Here is a 19,296-nt window from a genome sequence, read left to right on the forward strand (position 1 = left end):
TGCAAAATACTTCAGTGAAGGAGGAATTTCACGTGTATTCTTTGAAAAAGACCAGTTGTCCATTAACTCTTCCTTGAAGGACAAACGGATCATAAAATATCATGAAATCAGCTGTCAGAGATTCAATAAAAGGCTGTTGCATCTAATCAGCATCATTACAGACAGAAAACCTTCATTTAGCATCAGTTAGATGAGAGCTGGAGACAAACCCTCAGAATGGTCCCTTTTCCTGTTCCAGCCTTGACGAGAGTTTGCTTTCACCACGACGCATCATTTTGCTGTTGTGATTGGTTGAAGACGGCCCGGTGTAGACGGTAAGAGACAGATGGTTCAGCCAATCACATGCCAAGTGTTTCCTGAAAGTGAAAGCTTCCCAGATGGCCGAGAACGAGCCATCTGGCTTGTCAGGTTAAGTTAGAGCTGCAGATGGAGATTTCCTGATGGTGGCCACTGGGGGCAGCAGTGAGTCTGTTTCCCTTCCACCGAAGAGGATCACACACACACACACACGCTCACACTCAGCTATGTGTGTGTATGTATATATATATATATATATATATATATATATATATATATATATATATATATATATATATATATATATATATATATATATATACATATATATATATATATATATATATATATATATATATATATATATATATATATATATATATATATATATATATACATATATATATATATATATATATATATATATATATATATATATATATATATATATATATATATATATATATATACATATATATATATATATATATATACAGATATATATATATATATATATATATATATATATATATATATATATATATGAGTTTGGACACACATTCCCATTTATTGAGAGCATTTTGATGATGAGAGACCAAAGATTAAAGGAATATTGATATTGTATTGTAGGTTTTGCCTACATTTATTCCCATTAGTATTTATACCAGATCATTTGCAGTACATTTATGCCCACATTCTGCCATCAGGTCAGGAAGTTTCCACTTCTGAGCTGATAGTGAAAGCCTGTGAGGGGAAAAAAGATGGATTTTATCCAAATGGCTCCCATTTGGGAGTCCTGGAGATTTTGGCTGTTCATAGAGCTGTAATTAACTGTTGTACTGTAAAAGCATCCACCAGAGCTGGCTCTGCCATATGCTGATTTATTTATTTAATTATTCATTATTACCCCCATTGGGTTCCTGCTTGTGTTCTGGATTCGGGCATTGCATCAATCGGACCAGTCAGGTTTACTGGGGTTTTAGACGTCACACCTTCACATCACAACTTCTTTTAATCCAAACTGAGGAGGGAGTTTTTACACTGAATACATTTGTGAAAATACTCATAGAAAATGATGATAAATCAACAAGAGAGACTTCAACTGATAAAAAAAAAAAGAGACCAAACTATGATGGAGCATATCTGTCCCTGCTTGACCAGTAATAATAATAACTAATTGTGGGTAATAATGAAACCACAGTCTTTGTCTATCACAGTCTATCACAGTCATGTACCAAAATATTATCATCTAATATAATGAAGTATAAAGCCAAACAAGTTCCAACACCACTTGGGGACTTTTCATCCTGAACACAAAGAAAAGCCTGCAGGTTACTTTAGAAATAAACTATCCAACTATCATATACAGCAAAGTTGTTTTTCTGAAGCAGCATCGTCTCATAGAAAACTCACCTGAAGTAGTTTCCAGAGATTCCTGGTTTAAAATGTTTCTCACTGAAGCAGAAGAATGGATTATAATACTGACACAGTTATAATTATAGTTACCAACAATACAGCCACTAAAACTACAGACACATTTCTTAGTATGTTTCTTCAGTTCATGTGATGGGAGGGGGGCGGGGGGGGGTCGTCAATGAAAAGGAGGCCCAGCAGAAAAAGTTTGGAAACCACTGCTTCAATCCTTGGGGTTAGTTCTGAATTAATCTTCGTACTTGGTATGATGTATTTGTAGTGTGTTGAGGGATTTTCTCTGCCCATCATTTCTTTTTGAGGAACAATATAGTGTGAGCTGCTGCAGATATACAAGCAGGCTGCCTCATGTGCTGTCAGACTGGTCCAGCGGTGAGCCAGGCAGTCACTCTATTTTCAGCCATGCAGGATCAGACCTCCATAGTGTCAACAGGTGGGAAAACTAACCAGCAGCATGACCTTCAGATTGCTACCCCCCACCTCTTCCTTCCCTCTGTCACACACTTTGAAGTTTTATGTCATCCTATATGTTTAGCCTGATGCTGGGATTTTTCATCACCCTCATTACGATGGAAAATGCTTGTCGTCCCACAGTGGGTTGAGATAAGAAACGTCATGTCTGATAAAAGGCTGGATTTTAACATTATTTATTATTATCTGCTACCAAACCTTTAACAGGAGATTGAAAGTAAAATTTTGATCGCTATTTTATTTCTACATATGATCCAACATGACAAGAAGAATCTGATGTCTCTGGACCAGTTTCAGAAGGACCAGAGAGCTTTACCGTTGGTCACCATCTTATAAAATTAAACTGAAATGTAGACCTGATATAAGAAAATCTTTTATTAAATCTGAATTATTTATGTTGCCTTTTAGAAAGAAAAGAAAGAAAATTTCTTGGCATGTGATGTCAGAATTATTGTAGTGCCCAATGTTTCCACAAGGGGGCAAAAGACAAGTATTGTGTAAAACAGAGTTTGGAGCGAAGTTTTTACCATAAAATGATGGAAAAGGTGTCAGAAACTGTATGGATGGATAATAAGACATTATAGGGTTAATGTCAAAGGTCATAATACAATGTAGTAATGTGAGTTGTAACATATGGAAGAAGAAAAAAAGAGATGTAAACAATCTAACATGATGTTAGAACACCTGTAGTTTTGAACATGTCCATCCAGGTTTGCATTATATTTCTTCCAGTTATTGTAATGATGATGGGCAAGTCAGATGTATGTGGTTTTCCATCTACAGCACACCCAAACGTTCCCAACAGGGTGAAAGTCTGTTCTCTTTAGTGGTCCATCTATGTATAAAATTATGTCTCATAATCCATCAAATCAGCAGTTTTTGTTTTGTTAGAAGCCCACCTAACCTCTGACATGACCATACTATAAAAAGACTTTAAAACATTTATTATTGTACATTGCTTCTTTGTATGATTAAATTTAAAAATTTGAACATGAATTAGTTTGTAATTTTATATAAACAGAATGCTCGTGATCTGATATAATCTGACTTCTTAAAAGCAGTTTTTACCTCAATAGAAAGTGATCTCCTGTTGATGGTCAACAGCTCTCTGGTAGTTTCCCCAAGACTAAAGATTTTGGTGCTATTAAGCCACTGTCACAGAAAAGGATTCTATATGCCTCTAGTATGAACAACTACAGACCTGTTTCTAACCAGCTACAAACCTTTCTCTAACCAGCTATAGACCTGTCTCTAACCAGCTACAAACCTTTCTCTAACCAGCTATAGACCTTTCTCTAACCAGCTACAGACCTGTCTCTAACCAGCTACAGACCTTTCTCTAACCAGCTATAGACCTGTCTCTAACCAGCTACAAACCTTTCTCTAACCAGCTACAGACCTTTCTCTAACCAGCTACAGACCTGTCTCTAACCAGCTACAGACCTTTCTCTAACCAGCTATAGACCTGTCTCTAACCAGCTACAAACCTTTCTCTAACCAGCTACAAACCTTTCTCTAACCAGCTACAGACCTGTCTCTAACCAGCTACAGACCTTTCTCTAACCAGCTATAGACCTGTCTCTAACCAGCTACAAACCTTTCTCTAACCAGCTATAGACCTGTCTCTAACCAGCTATGGACCTGGTTCTAACCAGCTATAGACCTGTCTCTAACCAGCTATAGACCTGTCTCTAACCAGCTGTAGACCTGTCTTTAAGCAGCTATAGACCTTTCTCTAACCAGCTATAGACCTGTCTCTAAGCAGCTATAGACCTTTCTCTAACCAGCTATAGACCTGTCTCTAACCAGCTGTAGACCTGTCTTTAAGCAGCTATAGACCTTTCTCTAACCAGCTATAGACCTGTCTCTAACCAGCTACAGACCTTTCTCTAACCAGCTACAGACCTGTCTCTAACCAGCTGTAGACCTGTCTTTAAGCAGCTATAGACCTGTCTCTAACTAGCTGTAGACCTGTCTTTAAGCAGCTATAGACCTTTCTCTAACTAGCTGTAGACCTGTCTTTAAGCAGCTATAGACCTTTCTCTAACTAGCTGTAGACCTGTCTTTAAGCAGCTATAGACCTGTCTCTAACTAGCTGTAGACCTGTCTTTAAGCAGCTATAGACCTTTCTCTAACTAGCTGTAGACCTGTCTTTAAGCAGCTATAGACCTTTCTCTAACTAGCTGTAGACCTGTCTTTAAGCAGCTATAGACCTTTCTCTAACTAGCTGTAGACCTGTCTTTAAGCAGCTATAGACCTGTCTCTAACTAGCTGTAGACCTGTCTTTAAGCAGCTATAGACCTGTCTCTAACTAGCTGTAGACCTGTCCCTAACCAGCTACAGACCTGTCTGTAATCTCTTTTATATCCAGGATATCCAGAGAAAATTGGATTCAATTTAGATAATTTCCTGTCAGGCTTTCAACCTCATCACAGACTTGAAACAGCTATGGTTTAAGTCCTAAATGACATTAGGTTGAGTACTGACTCTGGTCAAGTATCAGTTCTGGTTCTGCTGAATCTCAGTGCTGCGTTTGATACCGTAGATCACAGGATTCTGTTGCACTGGCTGAAAAACTAGGTTGGACTTTATGGAGTGGTCCTTAACTGGGTCAGGTCCTATTTTGTAGGTTTTAGTTATTTCTTAATCTAAATGTGTGGTCATTAATTGTGGAGTACCTCAGGGGTCAGTCCTTGGACTTCTTCCTTTCAACTTGGATACACTCCCTTTGGGTCAAATAATACAGAACTTTGACTTTATGCAGATGATACTAAACTTTGTCTTTGTCACCAGACCACGGTAGACCAACAGAGTTAATGTCCTAGTGTTGGGAGCAAATAAACACATGGATGAGAAAATTTTCTATAATTAAATAAAGAAAAAACTGAGATTCTATTTGGTCGCAAAGAGAAGAGGGTCAGTGTTGGTAAATGCCTGGAGAGTCAGCGACCAGGTCTGGAACCTCACAGACAGATGTGATTTTCAGCATCAAAGCTTCACTAAGAAGCTTTTTACCATCAGAAACATCAACAGAATTAAACATTTAGTCTCCCAGATAAACCCATAGAGATTCTTTAATCATTTATCTCAAGTAAACTGGATTACTGTAATGGTCTTTTAACAGGAATTCCCAGTAAAACCAGTAGACTGGATCACTGTAATTGTCTTTTAACAGGACTTATAGAACCTAAAAAGAACATTAAATATCTACAGGTCATCCAGATGCTGCTGCTGGAGCTTTAACTAGAACTAAGAGGTCTGAACACATCACACCAGTTTTAACGTTGTTACACTGGTTTCCAGTTTATACTGGCTTCCAATCAGTCACAGGATGGATTTTAAAACCCTGCTGATTGTTTACAGAATCCCAGAACGGTTTAGGACCAGAATCCATCTGTGATATATTCAGAAAATATAAATATGCAGAGACACAGGTCAACTAGTGCAGACCGGAGTCCAGATCAGACCAGAGTCCAGACCAGAGACCAAACCAGAGTCTAAACCAGAGACCAGGTTGGAGACCAGACCTTAGTCCAGCACAGAAACCAGACTACAGTCCAGACCACTGTCCAGATCAGGGTACAGAGTTTAGACCAGAGACCAGACCAGAGTCCAGACCTTAGTCCAGAACAGAAACCAGACTAGAGTCTAGACCACAGTCCAGATCAGGGTCCAGAGTCCAGACCACAGTCCAGATCAGGATCCAAAGTTCAGACCAGAGACCAGACCAGAGACCAGACCAAAGACCAAACCAGAGTCCAGACCACAGTCCAGATCAGGATACAGAGTTTAGACCAGAGACCAGACCAGAGTCCAGACCTTAGTCCAGAACAGAAACCAGACTAGAGTCTAGACCACAGTCCAGATCAGGGTCCAGAGTCCAGACCACAGTCCAGATCAGGATCCAAAGTTCAGACCAGAGACCAGACCAGAGACCTGACCAAAGACCAAACCAGAGTCCAGACCAGAGACCTGACCACAGGCCAGACCAGAGACCGTGGACCAGTCTAGAGTCCAGAGAAAAGCTGTGTTGTAGAAACACAGCTGCATGGTGTGAATTTTTCCTTTTTTTTTAATCATAAATGAAAATAAGTCTTTAAATTTTTATGACTCCAAGAAAACATCGTACCACAGGGAGATTCTTACATTTATCCGTCTCATTAGTAAAATAAAAATATTCCTGCTACCCGAAGAGGTGTGAGCAACACACCCTTGATTATTTCATTTCACAAAGCACTTAAAAGAGGCACTAATTTGCTGAATTCCCAGAAGTTTTACTGAAGAATCAGAATAATAATGTGTGAACAAGCTGAGCAGGCTGGTATTTTGTTGTGGGAATGAAACTGCTCTGATCCTCCCTGAGAGCCGTGAATGATGCTGCTGTGTTGGCCGTGAAAGGCTGCTTTGAGTCAGGCTGTGTGGGTGTGCAGGGGGGCTGAGCGTGAGGCAAAATGGAAGCTCCTACATGCACAGAGATCCGCACTGAGCTGGAGATGCAGTCATTCCTCGCAGATAATGACAGTTTGTTGATGACATTTGTTATGATCCTGCATGGTTTATTTGTCCTGCAGAGTTACAGATGTTTTCTTTGTACAATGCTTATATTCACAGAGACACAAAACAAACCTTTTTTCTTCTGCTGCACAAACTGATGCTGTTAGCAACAAAAATTTAGACAACTTAGGTTTATTTATCCACATCTATGAGTATAATCACATTAAATAAGGCTGTAAATGAGTTTTATATCTTTAGCTATCATTGCTTCAGTTGCTTCATTTTTGTTTTAGAGTCCTTTATGTTCTGCTCTCTTTCCTTGCCGTTCAATAGACCGTTTCCTGTGGCCTTGCAGTTTGTTACGCTGCCATGTCGGGTGGCAAAAAGCTAGCTGACTCTTAATTTACCAACCATCTTCATCATTTCCCAATCCAGTTTAGTACTTATGTGTTCAGTCAGACAAACATATTTTTTAAAAATGTGTTTGTTGGTCCTAAGGACCTGCATGATTTTCCAAAATCCTGGTTTACAAACCTCCAAAACTGCCAACTGACGGAGATTTTGCGACCAGATTTAGATTCCGCAAATGTCCACACCATTCCCTACATAGTGCCCATATAATGGTCACGTCATGTTCTAGGGGTGTCTGAATGTCCAGATCTCTCTGAAAAAAGCAGTGCACTAAAAATTACCCACAAAGCATCTTGAAAAGTAGTGAGCATCGATGGTCTCTGGATGGGTCAGTATAGACCACAATGCATTGCAGGCAGGAGCTCAAAGTGGCACAAATGTAATTTTCTATCCTTATTTGTTGAATAAATATGCAACAAAGAAAGTATAAAATACAATATAAGAAACTAAAATATTTTCACACGAGTTTGGATTGGCTTTAAAATGACGCATGGTGGTTGCCGTGGTGACAGTCGATAGTCACGTGATCTGTGATGAGGAGAAAATAGCAAGCTTTGTGTCGAAATCATCAACTTTCCAGCCCATAAAAGTCTTCTCTTGACTCCTGCTCTGTACCTTTCAGCCTTCCTTTTCCTCTCATCCTCTGATAAAGTCCTCTCTGATGAATCAGACAGGGTGCAGCCTGTGTGTTGATAACCAGCTTCCACCATGTCATCATGTTGCAAAGCTAAACTCGGCTGTAAAACAACGCAGAGTTTCTCGGCCTCAGGATGCTGACAGTGTCAGAAACTGAGTTGGAGGGTCAGAAAGTGAGACTGTGCTTCCAGGTTTAATTCTGTCTGTTTGGTGACAGCAGAGACTCCTGACAAACACAACTGTATGATGGTACCAGATGGAGAATGTTCTGCTGACTTGACAAATACACAACATCAGAATAAAACATGACTGAGAATGAGAATGGTGAAAAGAAGAACGCTAACATTCACTGATGGGATGAAGATCAGTGACTCTACTCTGGGTCTAGAAGGGACTGGCAATGCCTCAATGGCCTTTTTCTTACTTTATAAGTGACATGATTGGTCACGATGCAGAATTGATGAATCTACACTTTAGCCTCAGGTTTACATGTGAATATGAAAGTGTTTCTCTCTGCTTCCAGATCCCACTGTACTATGTAGTATTTATGTACTATAAACAACAACTGGGAAGAGAAAACACATAGACCTAACCAAAAACAGATGTTTCTGGAGGGATTCTAGAGTCTAAAGTCTTAATTTTAGTTTAGGATTGGTTTGTCCAGGTCCTGCAAGAAAGACACAGCTGTGTAGTAATGATGATCACATGTATGTACTTTAATTTCTTGATCAGCGATGTTACGTGTCAAACTGTATGTGAACTCTTCTGAGATGAATCCGGCGCTGTGCAGACGAGGAGTCTTAATCGTTGTTCTGCACCACTCAGTCAGCAGTCACACAGCTTCATACCTCACAGAGATCTTCACAAGGACATGCTGAAAATACCAGACATAGTATATGTAATGTAGTCACCAGCACGTTTCACTTGGCCTGGACATTAACCCCCATGACCTTTTACAGAAACAGGAAGGGCAAAAACTGGTAGGTTTACAGTTACCCAACCACTGGCATCATGTTCTGGATGATTTACACATCCACAGTGTGTCCAGATGCAGCTTTACTTACACCTTTACACCTTTTACATTAGACTCATTTAAAGGTAAAAGCAAAAAGGTACTACAGAAAGAACTCAACACTCAACAAGCAGTGAGAAGTCAGACCTGCACCAAGCAGCTCATTACAGCTGATGTTCTGGTCCTTCATCCATCTAATATGGATATACCGTCAGATTCCAGATCCATGGATAATGAATCCACAGGATCTTGGCTACATTGTGGTGTTTGTTGCATGTTTGTTCTTTTGCAGTGAGGAAACATTCCTGTTCTGGATGGTAGTATCTAGAATGTTATTCCTGTTCTGGATGGTAGTATCCAGAACATTGTTCCTGTTCTGGATGGTAGTATCCAGAACATTGTTCCTGTTCTGGATGGTAGTATCTAGAATGTTGTTCCTGTTCTGGATGGTAGTATCTAGAATGTTGTTCCTGTTCTGGATTGTAATATCCAGAACCTTGTTCCTGTTCTTGATGGTAGTATCCAGAATGTTATTCCTGTTCTGGATGGTAGTATCCAGAATGTTATTCCTGTTCTGGATGGTAGTATCCAGAACCTTGTTCCTGTTCTGGATGGTAGTATCCAGAACCTTGTTCCTATTCTGGATGGTAGTATCCAGAAAGTAGTTCCTGTTCTGGATGGTAGTATCCAGAATGTTGTTCCTGTTCTGGATGGTAGTATCCAGAATGTTGTTCCTGTTCTGGATGGTGGTATCCAAAACCTTGTTCCTATTCTGGATGGTAGTATCTAGAACGTTGTTCCTGTTCTGGATTGTAATATCCAGAATGTTGTTCCTGTTCTTGATGGTAGTATCCAGAATGTTATTCCTGTTCTGGATGGTAGTATCCAGAATGTTGTTCCTGTTCTGGATGGTAGTATCTAGAATGGTGTTCCTGTTCTGTATGGTAGTATCCAGAATGTTGTTCCTATTCTGGATGGTAGTATCCAGAACCTTGTTCCTATTCTGGATGGTAGTATCCAGAACCTTGTTCCTGTTCTGGATGGTAGTATCCAGAACGTTGTTCCTGTTCCGGATGGTAGTATCCAGAACCTTGTTCCTGTTCTGGATGGTAGTATCCAGAAAGTAGTTCCTGTTCCGGATGGTAGTAGTTCCTGTTCCGGATGGTAGTATCCAGAACCTTGTTCCTGTTCTGGATGGTACTATCCAGAACGTTGTTCCTGTTCCGGATGGTAGTATCCAGAACCTTGTTCCTGTTCTGGATGGTAGTATCCAGAATCTTGTTCCTATTCTGGATGGTAGTATCCAGAAAGTAGTTCCTGTTCCGGATGGTAGTATCCAGAACCTTGTTCCTGTTCTGGATGGTAGTATCCAGAAAGTAGTTCCTGTTCCGGATGGTAGTATCCAGAATGTTGTTCCTGTTCTGGATGGTAGTATCCAGAATGTTGTTCCTGTTCTGGATGGTAGTATCTAGAATGTTGTTCCTGTTCTGGATGGTAGTATCTAGAATGTTGTTCCTGTTCTGGATGGTAGTATCCAGAATGTTGTTCCTGTTCTGGATGGTAGTATCCAGAATGTTGTTCCTGTTCTGGATGGTAGTATCTAGAATGTTGTTCCTGTTCTGGATGGTAGTATCCAGAACGTTGTTCCTATTCTGGATGGTAGTATCCAGAATGTTGTTCCTGTTCCGGATGATAGTATCCAGAACCTTGTTCCTGTTCTGGACGGTAGTATCCAGAACCTTGTTCCTATTCTGGATGGTAGTATCCAGAACGTTGTTCCTATTCTGGATGGTAGTATCCAGAATGTTGTTCCTGTTCTGGATGGTAGTATCCAGAATGTTGTTCCTGTTCTGGATGGTAGTATCTAGAATGTTGTTCCTGTTCTGGATGGTAGTATCCAGAACGTTGTTCCTATTCTGGATGGTAGTATCCAGAACCTTGTTCCTGTTCTGGATGGTAGTATCCGGAATGTTGTTCCTGTTCTAGATGGTAGTATCCAGAATGTTGTTCCTGTTCTGGATGGTAGTATCTAGAATGTTGTTCCTGTTCTGGATGGTAGTATCCAGAATGTTGTTCCTGTTCTGGATGGTGGTATCCAGAATGTTGTTCCTGTTCTGGATGGTAGTTTCCAGAATGTTGTTCCTGTTCTCGATGGTAGTATCCAGAATGTTGTTCCTGTTCTGGATGGTATTATCCAGAACCTTGTTCCTGTTCCGGATGGTAGAGTTCTGCCAGCCCGATGTGTCGAGAGCCTCACAGAGGACGTTGCAGGCTCCACTATGATGTGTTTTTATTCTGTGACTGGAAGTTATATCAGATCTAAAGCTCTGCATGGAAACGCAGCTCCAGTTAGCCGACTGGATGGCCAAAGATGCTCATATGAGATACAACGGAAGATGTTTATGAGCTGTGGGGGACCGCTGTGTAACTGTCATCTCGTTCTTCACATGCAGTTGTCGTCTCTACCATGGTTGAAAAAAGCCCACTAGAGGAAAATAAACAGCTAATGTCCTGATAAAACAGGTATTATTGTCTCACAGAAACTCCTTCTGTTCCTGCACTTTCAACAGAAAGCTTTAAACTGGACACAGAAATATAAACCCAGCAGAACAAGCTGTTTGAAGCAATGCTGGTAGTTTCCAGAGATGTTTTCTAAGCAGAGTTGAACCAACCCAACCCTCTTCTGGCTGCTGCTGAGGTTTTCCTCACGTGTCGGTTGGTATGACGTCCTCCCTCTGCAGGGTCAGGTGCATCTCTACCCTCACTACTGCTATGATTTACTGGCTTGCATTATAACGGAGTTCCAGCACTCTCATGTTACAATCATTGTTCCATTCCCGAGGCAGAGATCAGTCATTCCTCTGACATGTGACACAGACGTGCCACCTCTCCAGCTGACAACCCTCCCTGTCATGGCACATACATGTAAAGCCATACTGTGTGTATGATGTACTGTCATAAATCATGTGAGGCGGGAACAAACACCGCTCATGTACAGCTGGCTCTTCAGAATGAGATCATGGAAGCTTCCAGTGGCTAAACCATTACATTATTATCTGACCAGTGACACTCTGGAGCACATTCAGTCGCCGACTCAGCATGCTGCTGGAAATAAACAACTTTATTGTTCCCAAGTGGGTCAATTAAAGGCACAACTAGTAGTTGGTAGCACACATAGCAAAGGGTTAAGTAGGTTTAAAAGTTAGTGATCAATATAAACTGAGTTGTGCGGCTTAATCCAGACGTACCAGGTGGATTTATAATGTAATGCACATGAACATGTTAGCTAAGTAAGAAAACAAAAGAAAAAAAAGAGTGTGCTTGGTGGATTATTTCTCTGCTGTAATAAAACCAGCTGGTGGTGTTTTATACATGGATGAAAAGCCTGATTAGTTACCTTGGCAACCAGGTAGAACCGGTCAGGATGGTGACATGGTGGAATGAACAGTACAGCTTAATGATGAAAAAATGAGCTAACCAAGCTAACCTGGAGATAACAGGAGCTAACCAGCTAACGGAGGTAAGCGGGCTAAAGCTAATTCACGTTGTTAAACCGGCCAAAAACCGCGGTTCTTCTACGTTCTTCAGACTTGAAGAGGGAGATCGAGCACCTATCAATCAAAAGGACACGCCCCTAAATATGACAAACTTCGAGATTAAATTACTTTTAAACGGGCGAGTTAGAAAAAAATTCACTCCCCCCACAGTTGTCACGAAGATCATTAAACCTGACCTATTAAACCTAAAATGGATTTTTGAACCAGGCTGTAAACATGTTTATTTCTGCTGTGAAGTTGGTCTTTTTAACATGGGAGTCTATGGGGATTTGCTCTGTTTTGCAGCCCCTAGTGGATGAAGGGGGAACTGCAGTTTTATGCACTTCTGCATAGGCTTCACTTTTAACCGCCAGAGGCTCCGTCCATCTTTCAGAAACAGTCTATGGGAATAAACCACTCAAATATCAATCATTTCTACTTTAATGCAATAATTATTCCCATGCTCCTAGCTTACTGTTCTCACGTGCACACATGTGCACGAGCTCCCGCCTTGCGATCGTCTTTTCTGCGACTAGATCCTGTTTAAATGGCCTTTAATGTTGGATGTTAACATCTGTCAACCTTCATGTGTTGTGTCTGTGTGCAGGTCATCATGGAGGAGGCTGACCTGCTGAAGGAGAGGCTCCAGGCTATCACGGTAAAAACCACGTCTGCATTACCAACATGCTAGCAGAGCTTTGGACATTTCTTCTGACCATCTGTTGGTAGCTGCTCCTCTCTCCTGACGGAGTTTACGCTAAAATTCACTCTTCTTATGGTTAACCAAAAAAAACAGGATTTTCTCAGGAAAATGAAGGTGGAAGTGAAGAATTTCAGTTTGTATAGTTTGTTTCCATGTCACGGGTTTTAAGGACAGTGTGGATAAAGATCTTCGATAAAACAACAGAGTGAATTAAACTAAATGTTTAGCTTGATGCATAAACATTCCAATAAAGATCCAGAAACAGCCGCTCTGCTTCTGTAAACTGAACAGTCCCAGAAAAATCAGTTTTTCTCTTTCTTATCAGGACAGACGTAAAACTGCAACCAAGCAAGCAAGCAACTAGTCAGTCAGTCAACCAACCAATCAATCGAACTTTCTTTGTAAAGCAGTTTTCATGCAACCAGCAACACAAAGTGTTTTACATAAAAAATACATTTTCTTCATTTTAAACACAAAGTATGGATTGAAGAACACACCACAAACAAACACACACCACATGTGAGAAGGAGTCTCCCCACCAGAGACTCTGCCTCTCTGAAATGCTCCTTTCTACCTGGTCATGTTACTGACCTGTTGCTAGTTAACCTGGTTAGCTAAATACTCCTCTACCTGTTCAGTTGCTCCTGATCCAACTTTTTACAGATGTGTTGCAGCATCAGCTGACATTTCCATCTAACTGTACAAAGTCTTACTGGAAATAAAACGTGCTGATGGGATGCTGGTTTTATTCCCGTTCAACACAGAGAAACGTCTTTCCGCCTGATATTCCCACTAATCCCGGCTTGGTTCAGAGCAGGGATGTTTATCTGACTTCACGACGCAGCGAGTCTTCACCAGGCTGGAAATAAAGACTGTCAGTGTTCAAGATGACAGTTCATGGAAAGAGAAAACCTTCTCAGTTTTGTGTCTGGGAAGGTCAGTTTGTAACACAATCCAGGCAACGGGAACACACTCTGAAGATCCAGAGTTGGGAATGTCGGCCACCACTTTCCTTCCCATCTGTCGGCACACGTCTGGTCTCTTCCACCAGGCTTTTCTCTACACGTCATCTTTACATGCCTGTCTTTCTGGACTAGCACGGTGGCCCAATCAAACATTTACAAAGCAGATAAACAAGAGTGAAATGTTTGAAGTCAGACTTGCTCCACTTTTAACACGTCATCGATCCGTATTCATGATCCAACGTTTCAGACGTTACCAAGGTTTCTGTGGACGTCTTGTCAGCTGGTCTGCAAGCATTTTCACTAGTTTCCTTCTGTGTTGTTGAATTTTGGTGTCCAGCAGCAGATCAGACTGCGTGCACACCCTCCTCCATGCACTGTGCTGTCCTGCATCAGGCCAGTCCGGTTTGCTGGAACATTGTGGATGTCAGACGGATTAACAGGTCAAATAAAGGAGATTTAATGTTTTTTACGAACATATTTTTCTCAGACAGATCCTCTGTGTGCAGGAACATACTGGAGTTTGTTAAAGTTGACTTGCTAAAAGATTATTATGCAAATATTTCATAACAATAAATCTTGTTATTTTTGTCATCTGAATCTAAGATCTTTAAATCTGAAGTATGATACTGTCTCAAAAATAAAACTGTTTTATTTATATATTATATTGATTTAGTATCAATTTATATGTATTATTTAACATCATTGTTTGTTATTGATTTAATTATATTTATTATTAAAAAAAAATTCTATTGATGGAAAATATTAATGACATAGCTGCAAAAAGGAAAAAAAAAAAAATATATATATATATATTATTATTATTATTATTATTATTATTATTATTATTATTATTAATAATAATAATAATAATAATAATAACATTATTTGTAGTAGTAGTAATAATAATAAAATAACAATAATAATAATAATAATAATAATAATAATAATAATAATAATAATAATAATAATAATAATAATAATAATAATCATTGCCCAGTTATGCCGCTTGTCTTGATGACATGATTTGATGGTTCAGACATTCCAGCAGGCTGACATCGCTGTCAGACAGAGGGAGTTATAAATACCAGCAGACATCATCAGGCAGATCCTCTTTCACCGGGACCATGCTGGCTCCGGATCCTGCAGCTAACATTAGCCAGCAGTGACCCCCCCCCCCCTCCGAGCGTCATCCAGGAACACAGAATTACTGGATTAAAACAATGCATCTGCCTCTGACTGTCGGAGAATACAATCTAAACTCTCTAACCTCTGCAGAATCAAACTTTTCAGAGTAAAATGAATGAAGTGGTGGAGTTTCCTGCAGGGAATGTGTGGACTGAGGTGTGCTTGTGGAGGCTGAAGCTCACTGAGGACAGGTAGAGTCAGGACATGTCATCTGGGGCTTTTCAGCTATTTCTGCTTTTGGCGGCCAGCTGTCAGCTGAAGGTTGACGTGTCAACATGAGGAGACAACAGGTGGAATAGCTTCCAAGCAGTAAAAGCTGCACATGCTGCAAACATGTCATTTGTCTCCACAGGACAAAAGACGAATCCAGGAAGACATCGCCAAGAAAAGGAGGCAAATTGAGGAGGAGAAGCTAAAACTGCAGTATATAAAGGTATTTTATAGTCCTGAACCCTGACATGAGTGTCTCCACACACACATAAAAACTGAACCATAAAACATTATTTATTTATTTTATAACATAGATTTCATTTGGACTGAAGGTTAAACGATAAAAAATTAATAGTTATTTAATATTTATTAGAAGAAACAGTAAAAAAAGGCAAAAAAAAAGGAAAAATTATCTAAGCTACTGTAGTAAATAGATGTTTTTATGTTAGAATGGCGCTAAAGCAGCTAATATGATGAAAACACAACTTAAGGTTATTTTTCTTTGTTTTGTTTTTAACTTCATCTTAAAGCAATGCCGGATTTCTCCTGAAGGTTTATTTAGTAAATGTCCCCAGAATCCAGACATAATAACACCAAATGGATCCTGGTTTAAGTTACTAATAAGAGATAAAAGTATAAAAGTAGCGGCAAAGCATAACCAGAGGTAAAGATGGAGGATGAAACGTGTGCTGCATGTTTCTTCCCGTGGAGACAGAAATGTGTCTGAATGAGTCGAGCATCTGCAGACTCCCATGAGGAGCTCTAAGTGGGAGTTCAATTACTTCCTCAGAGCTAATAACGCCACATCAACATTGTACGATGGAACTTTCTCATTTATTGGTCCTCCTCCTGCTTTCTGCTCTTCTCATCTGACTGATAAAAGTTTACATTAAAGTTTATTATCAGAGTGAATCAGATCATCTACGAGCCATCAGATCGACTCGGATCATCGGGAAAGGAGCAGCTTTTAGGGAAAACCAAAAAGAGACACTAAATTCAGTTTTCTGTGTGACTGACAGAAGAAAGCGCTGAGGGAGCAGTGGCTGATGGACGGTCTGAGTCAGCAGTCGGAGGAGGAGCAGGAGGCCATGAGGCTTCAGGCTCAAGATGAGCAGCAGCAGAGTGATCATCTGCAGAGCAACATCCTCAGGTACCCCACACCCACTCACGCTGACACAACACCCCACACCACACCCATCATGTGCCAGTTTATCAGGAATATTTGTCTCGGTTGGATCGATGCAGCAGCTTGACGCCAGAGAACATCGCTTGCTGCAGAAGCAGCATTTAGTCCAGCGATGTGAAGGGAACAGGTTTACTTTTTAATGTTTCATTATGTGGATTAATTAGGAATAATTTACAGAATCTGTCATTCAAACCAAAGAAGGGACCTCATCGCGTTATTACATTATAGGTTTTATAGAAGTTTATGAAACTTATTACGTTATTACTTGGTAGTTTTGTGGGGAAAACGTGAAATATAAACCGTATTGAACTTTTAATGTGTGTGTAGGTGTATGTGACATGTATGTGAATATGAACATGAATACATGTAAATCTGAATAGTGTTTAGCGAAAGGACTCCAGGTAGAATAGCTGCAGCTAGCTGCTACAAGCTAATGGGAATCCAAATAAAATTAAAAGAGAAAAAAAGGAGGAAACTGCGTGCAGCAGATCAGAGAAATGTTTACTTTACCAAACAGCATTAAGTTTAACTTTGCAGGAGAGATTGTGGTGAAGCCGGAGGACGCTGAGATAAACCAGACCGGACGGCCGCTTTATGTCTGCAGCCTAACTCTCCCCGTCACCATGGTGCACGGACTCTCCCCGTCGCCATGGTGACCATAGCCTTCATCGTTTTAATGTCAGTTTTCAGAGACAGCGAGGCCATTGGTCGAACCACTGGTACATGTGATCCAACAGCAGCACACACGTGCACTGTGCACAGGCAGCTCGTCGTGCATCATCGTAACATCAACCAGCTACAGGCCACAGTTACCTTCCCTTAGCCCGGCCTATCCAGCTGGACCTCAGGGTTTTCCCTGTTTCCTGCTCCAACACATCTGACTCATACTAATGCGTCACTACACAGAACTTCATTGATTTGAGTCTGATTTGTTGGAGCAGGGAAACACTGCAGGACTGTGGTCCTTTAGGGCTGACTTTGGTGACCCCTGCAACCTTGTTCAGGTGGTTTTTGTGAATCCCGTTTCCTCTCGGCAGTGTCCTACACGTCGCTCAAACACGTTGACTCCAGTTTCACACATTTGTTTTTAAACTGAGCAGTATGTTTAAGGACTTGTGGGCTCTAGCGGTCTTATTCAACATTTGGTCGATGGGTCAGAGGAGGTATGTGACCTGAAGCAAAAGGCTAGGACTCGAACCCGGGCCGAGGAGCTGAGGTGGCGCCTCAACCAGCTGAGCTGCCCAGAGATCAGTGTTGAAACATTCTCATACATCGTCATCCTCATACGTCGTCATCTTCATACGTCGCTGTTTTTTACGTCGCCATGGTTGTTGAGTCAGTTCATCCACTAGTGGGCAGTGCTGAGTTCAGAGGTCACTTCTATGTTCCGGCACCAGTTGGTGGCATATAACCATAAACTGTATACAGAAAGATGGGCGGAGCCTCCGTGACGTCACCCGTAGGTTTCTGAAGAGCTGAATTGAAGCTCGGTGGGCGTTTCCTACCATCACCATCTTGGCAGGGGCATGCGTGTCGTCTCACCTGGAAAATACAAATATGAGCAAAGAGGTGGAGCTGAGAGGGGGGCTGTGAGCGTCATGGTGATGATTGACATCTAGCGAACTCCGGGTTTTCTGTAGCTAAGAGCTAACCGAGCTAACCTGGAGATAACAGGAGCTAACCAGCTAACGGAGGTAAGCGGGCTAAAGCTAAGTCACGTTGTTAACCAGCTAAAAACCGCGGTTGTTCTACGTTCTTCTTCCTTGAAGCAGGAGATCGGGTACCTGTCAATCAAAAGGACACGCCCCTAAATATGCCGAACTTCGAGATTAAATTACTTTTAAATGGAGGGCTTGGATAAAAATTCACTCCATCCATAGTTGTCACACACCTGACCTATTAAACCAAAAATGGATTTTTGAACCAGGCTGTAAACATGTTTATTTCTGCTGTAAACATGTTTATTCCTGCTGTAAACATGTTTATTTCTGCTGTAAACATGTTTATTTCTGCTGTAAACATGTTCATTTCTGCTGTAAACATGTTTATTTCTGCTGTGAAGTTTTTAACATGGGAGTCTATGGGGATTTGCTCTGTTTTGCAGCCCCTAGTGGATGAAGGATGAACTGCAGTTTTATGCACTGCATAGGCTTCACTTTTAACTGCCAAAGGATCCGTCCATCTTTCATTTTACGGTCTATGCACATAACGCACCACTAAAGTCAATTACAACCTTTCAAAAACACCAGAAGAACAAAACCATTTCTTCTTCTGCGTCTTCTTCAGGTGCTTTTTATTTGGCGTTTCTCTGTTGTCTTCTTTTCGTTCTTCTTCTTCTTCTCTAGTTTGTTCCTTCTGCTGGTTGTGTGTCAGCACTACTCAGTACTGCCCCCACACTGCTGCTGGTATTGTTGCATTTTCTCCATCAAGTGACCGACAGCTAAGCTCCTGAAAAAAACGAATAAATTATGTAACAGTTGCAGGAGACGGATGAAACTATCCGTCTTCTGGACTTTTACCCTCCATACCAGAACTATAAATGGTTTCTGTTTCCTGTCTGGTTATTTTCACCAGAAAGAGAAGAAAAACCGATGCGTCCTGTTTGTGTTGTACAGAATTGAGAAAGAGATCGAAGCTTTGGAAACACAAGAACTGAACATCTCTGCCAACGAGGAGGTGATCCTGAAACGCCTGAAGGAGGTGGAGAGGACAACAGAGGACATCATCAAGGTAGGCCCCTGTCAGCTGCACGTCTTACT

General features: G+C 40.8%; 1 protein-coding gene across 1 annotated transcript in view; it reads left to right on the forward strand.

Annotated features, from left to right (window-relative positions):
* palmdb (palmdelphin b) overlaps positions 1–19,296 on the forward strand; it is a 36,198-nt gene that overhangs the window by 1,956 nt on the left and 14,946 nt on the right. Inside the window, exons 2-5 of the mRNA XM_079259567.1 lie at positions 12,896–12,946; positions 15,494–15,574; positions 16,371–16,501; positions 19,153–19,267. Of these exons, the coding sequence (XP_079115693.1) occupies positions 12,902–12,946; positions 15,494–15,574; positions 16,371–16,501; positions 19,153–19,267 (372 nt within the window). The 5' untranslated portion in view covers positions 12,896–12,901. The remainder of the gene's footprint in view (positions 1–12,895; positions 12,947–15,493; positions 15,575–16,370; positions 16,502–19,152; positions 19,268–19,296) is intronic.

Source organism: Telmatherina bonti, assembly GCF_933228915.1.
Source record: "Telmatherina bonti genome assembly, chromosome: 20".
NCBI lineage: Eukaryota > Metazoa > Chordata > Actinopteri > Atheriniformes > Telmatherinidae > Telmatherina > Telmatherina bonti.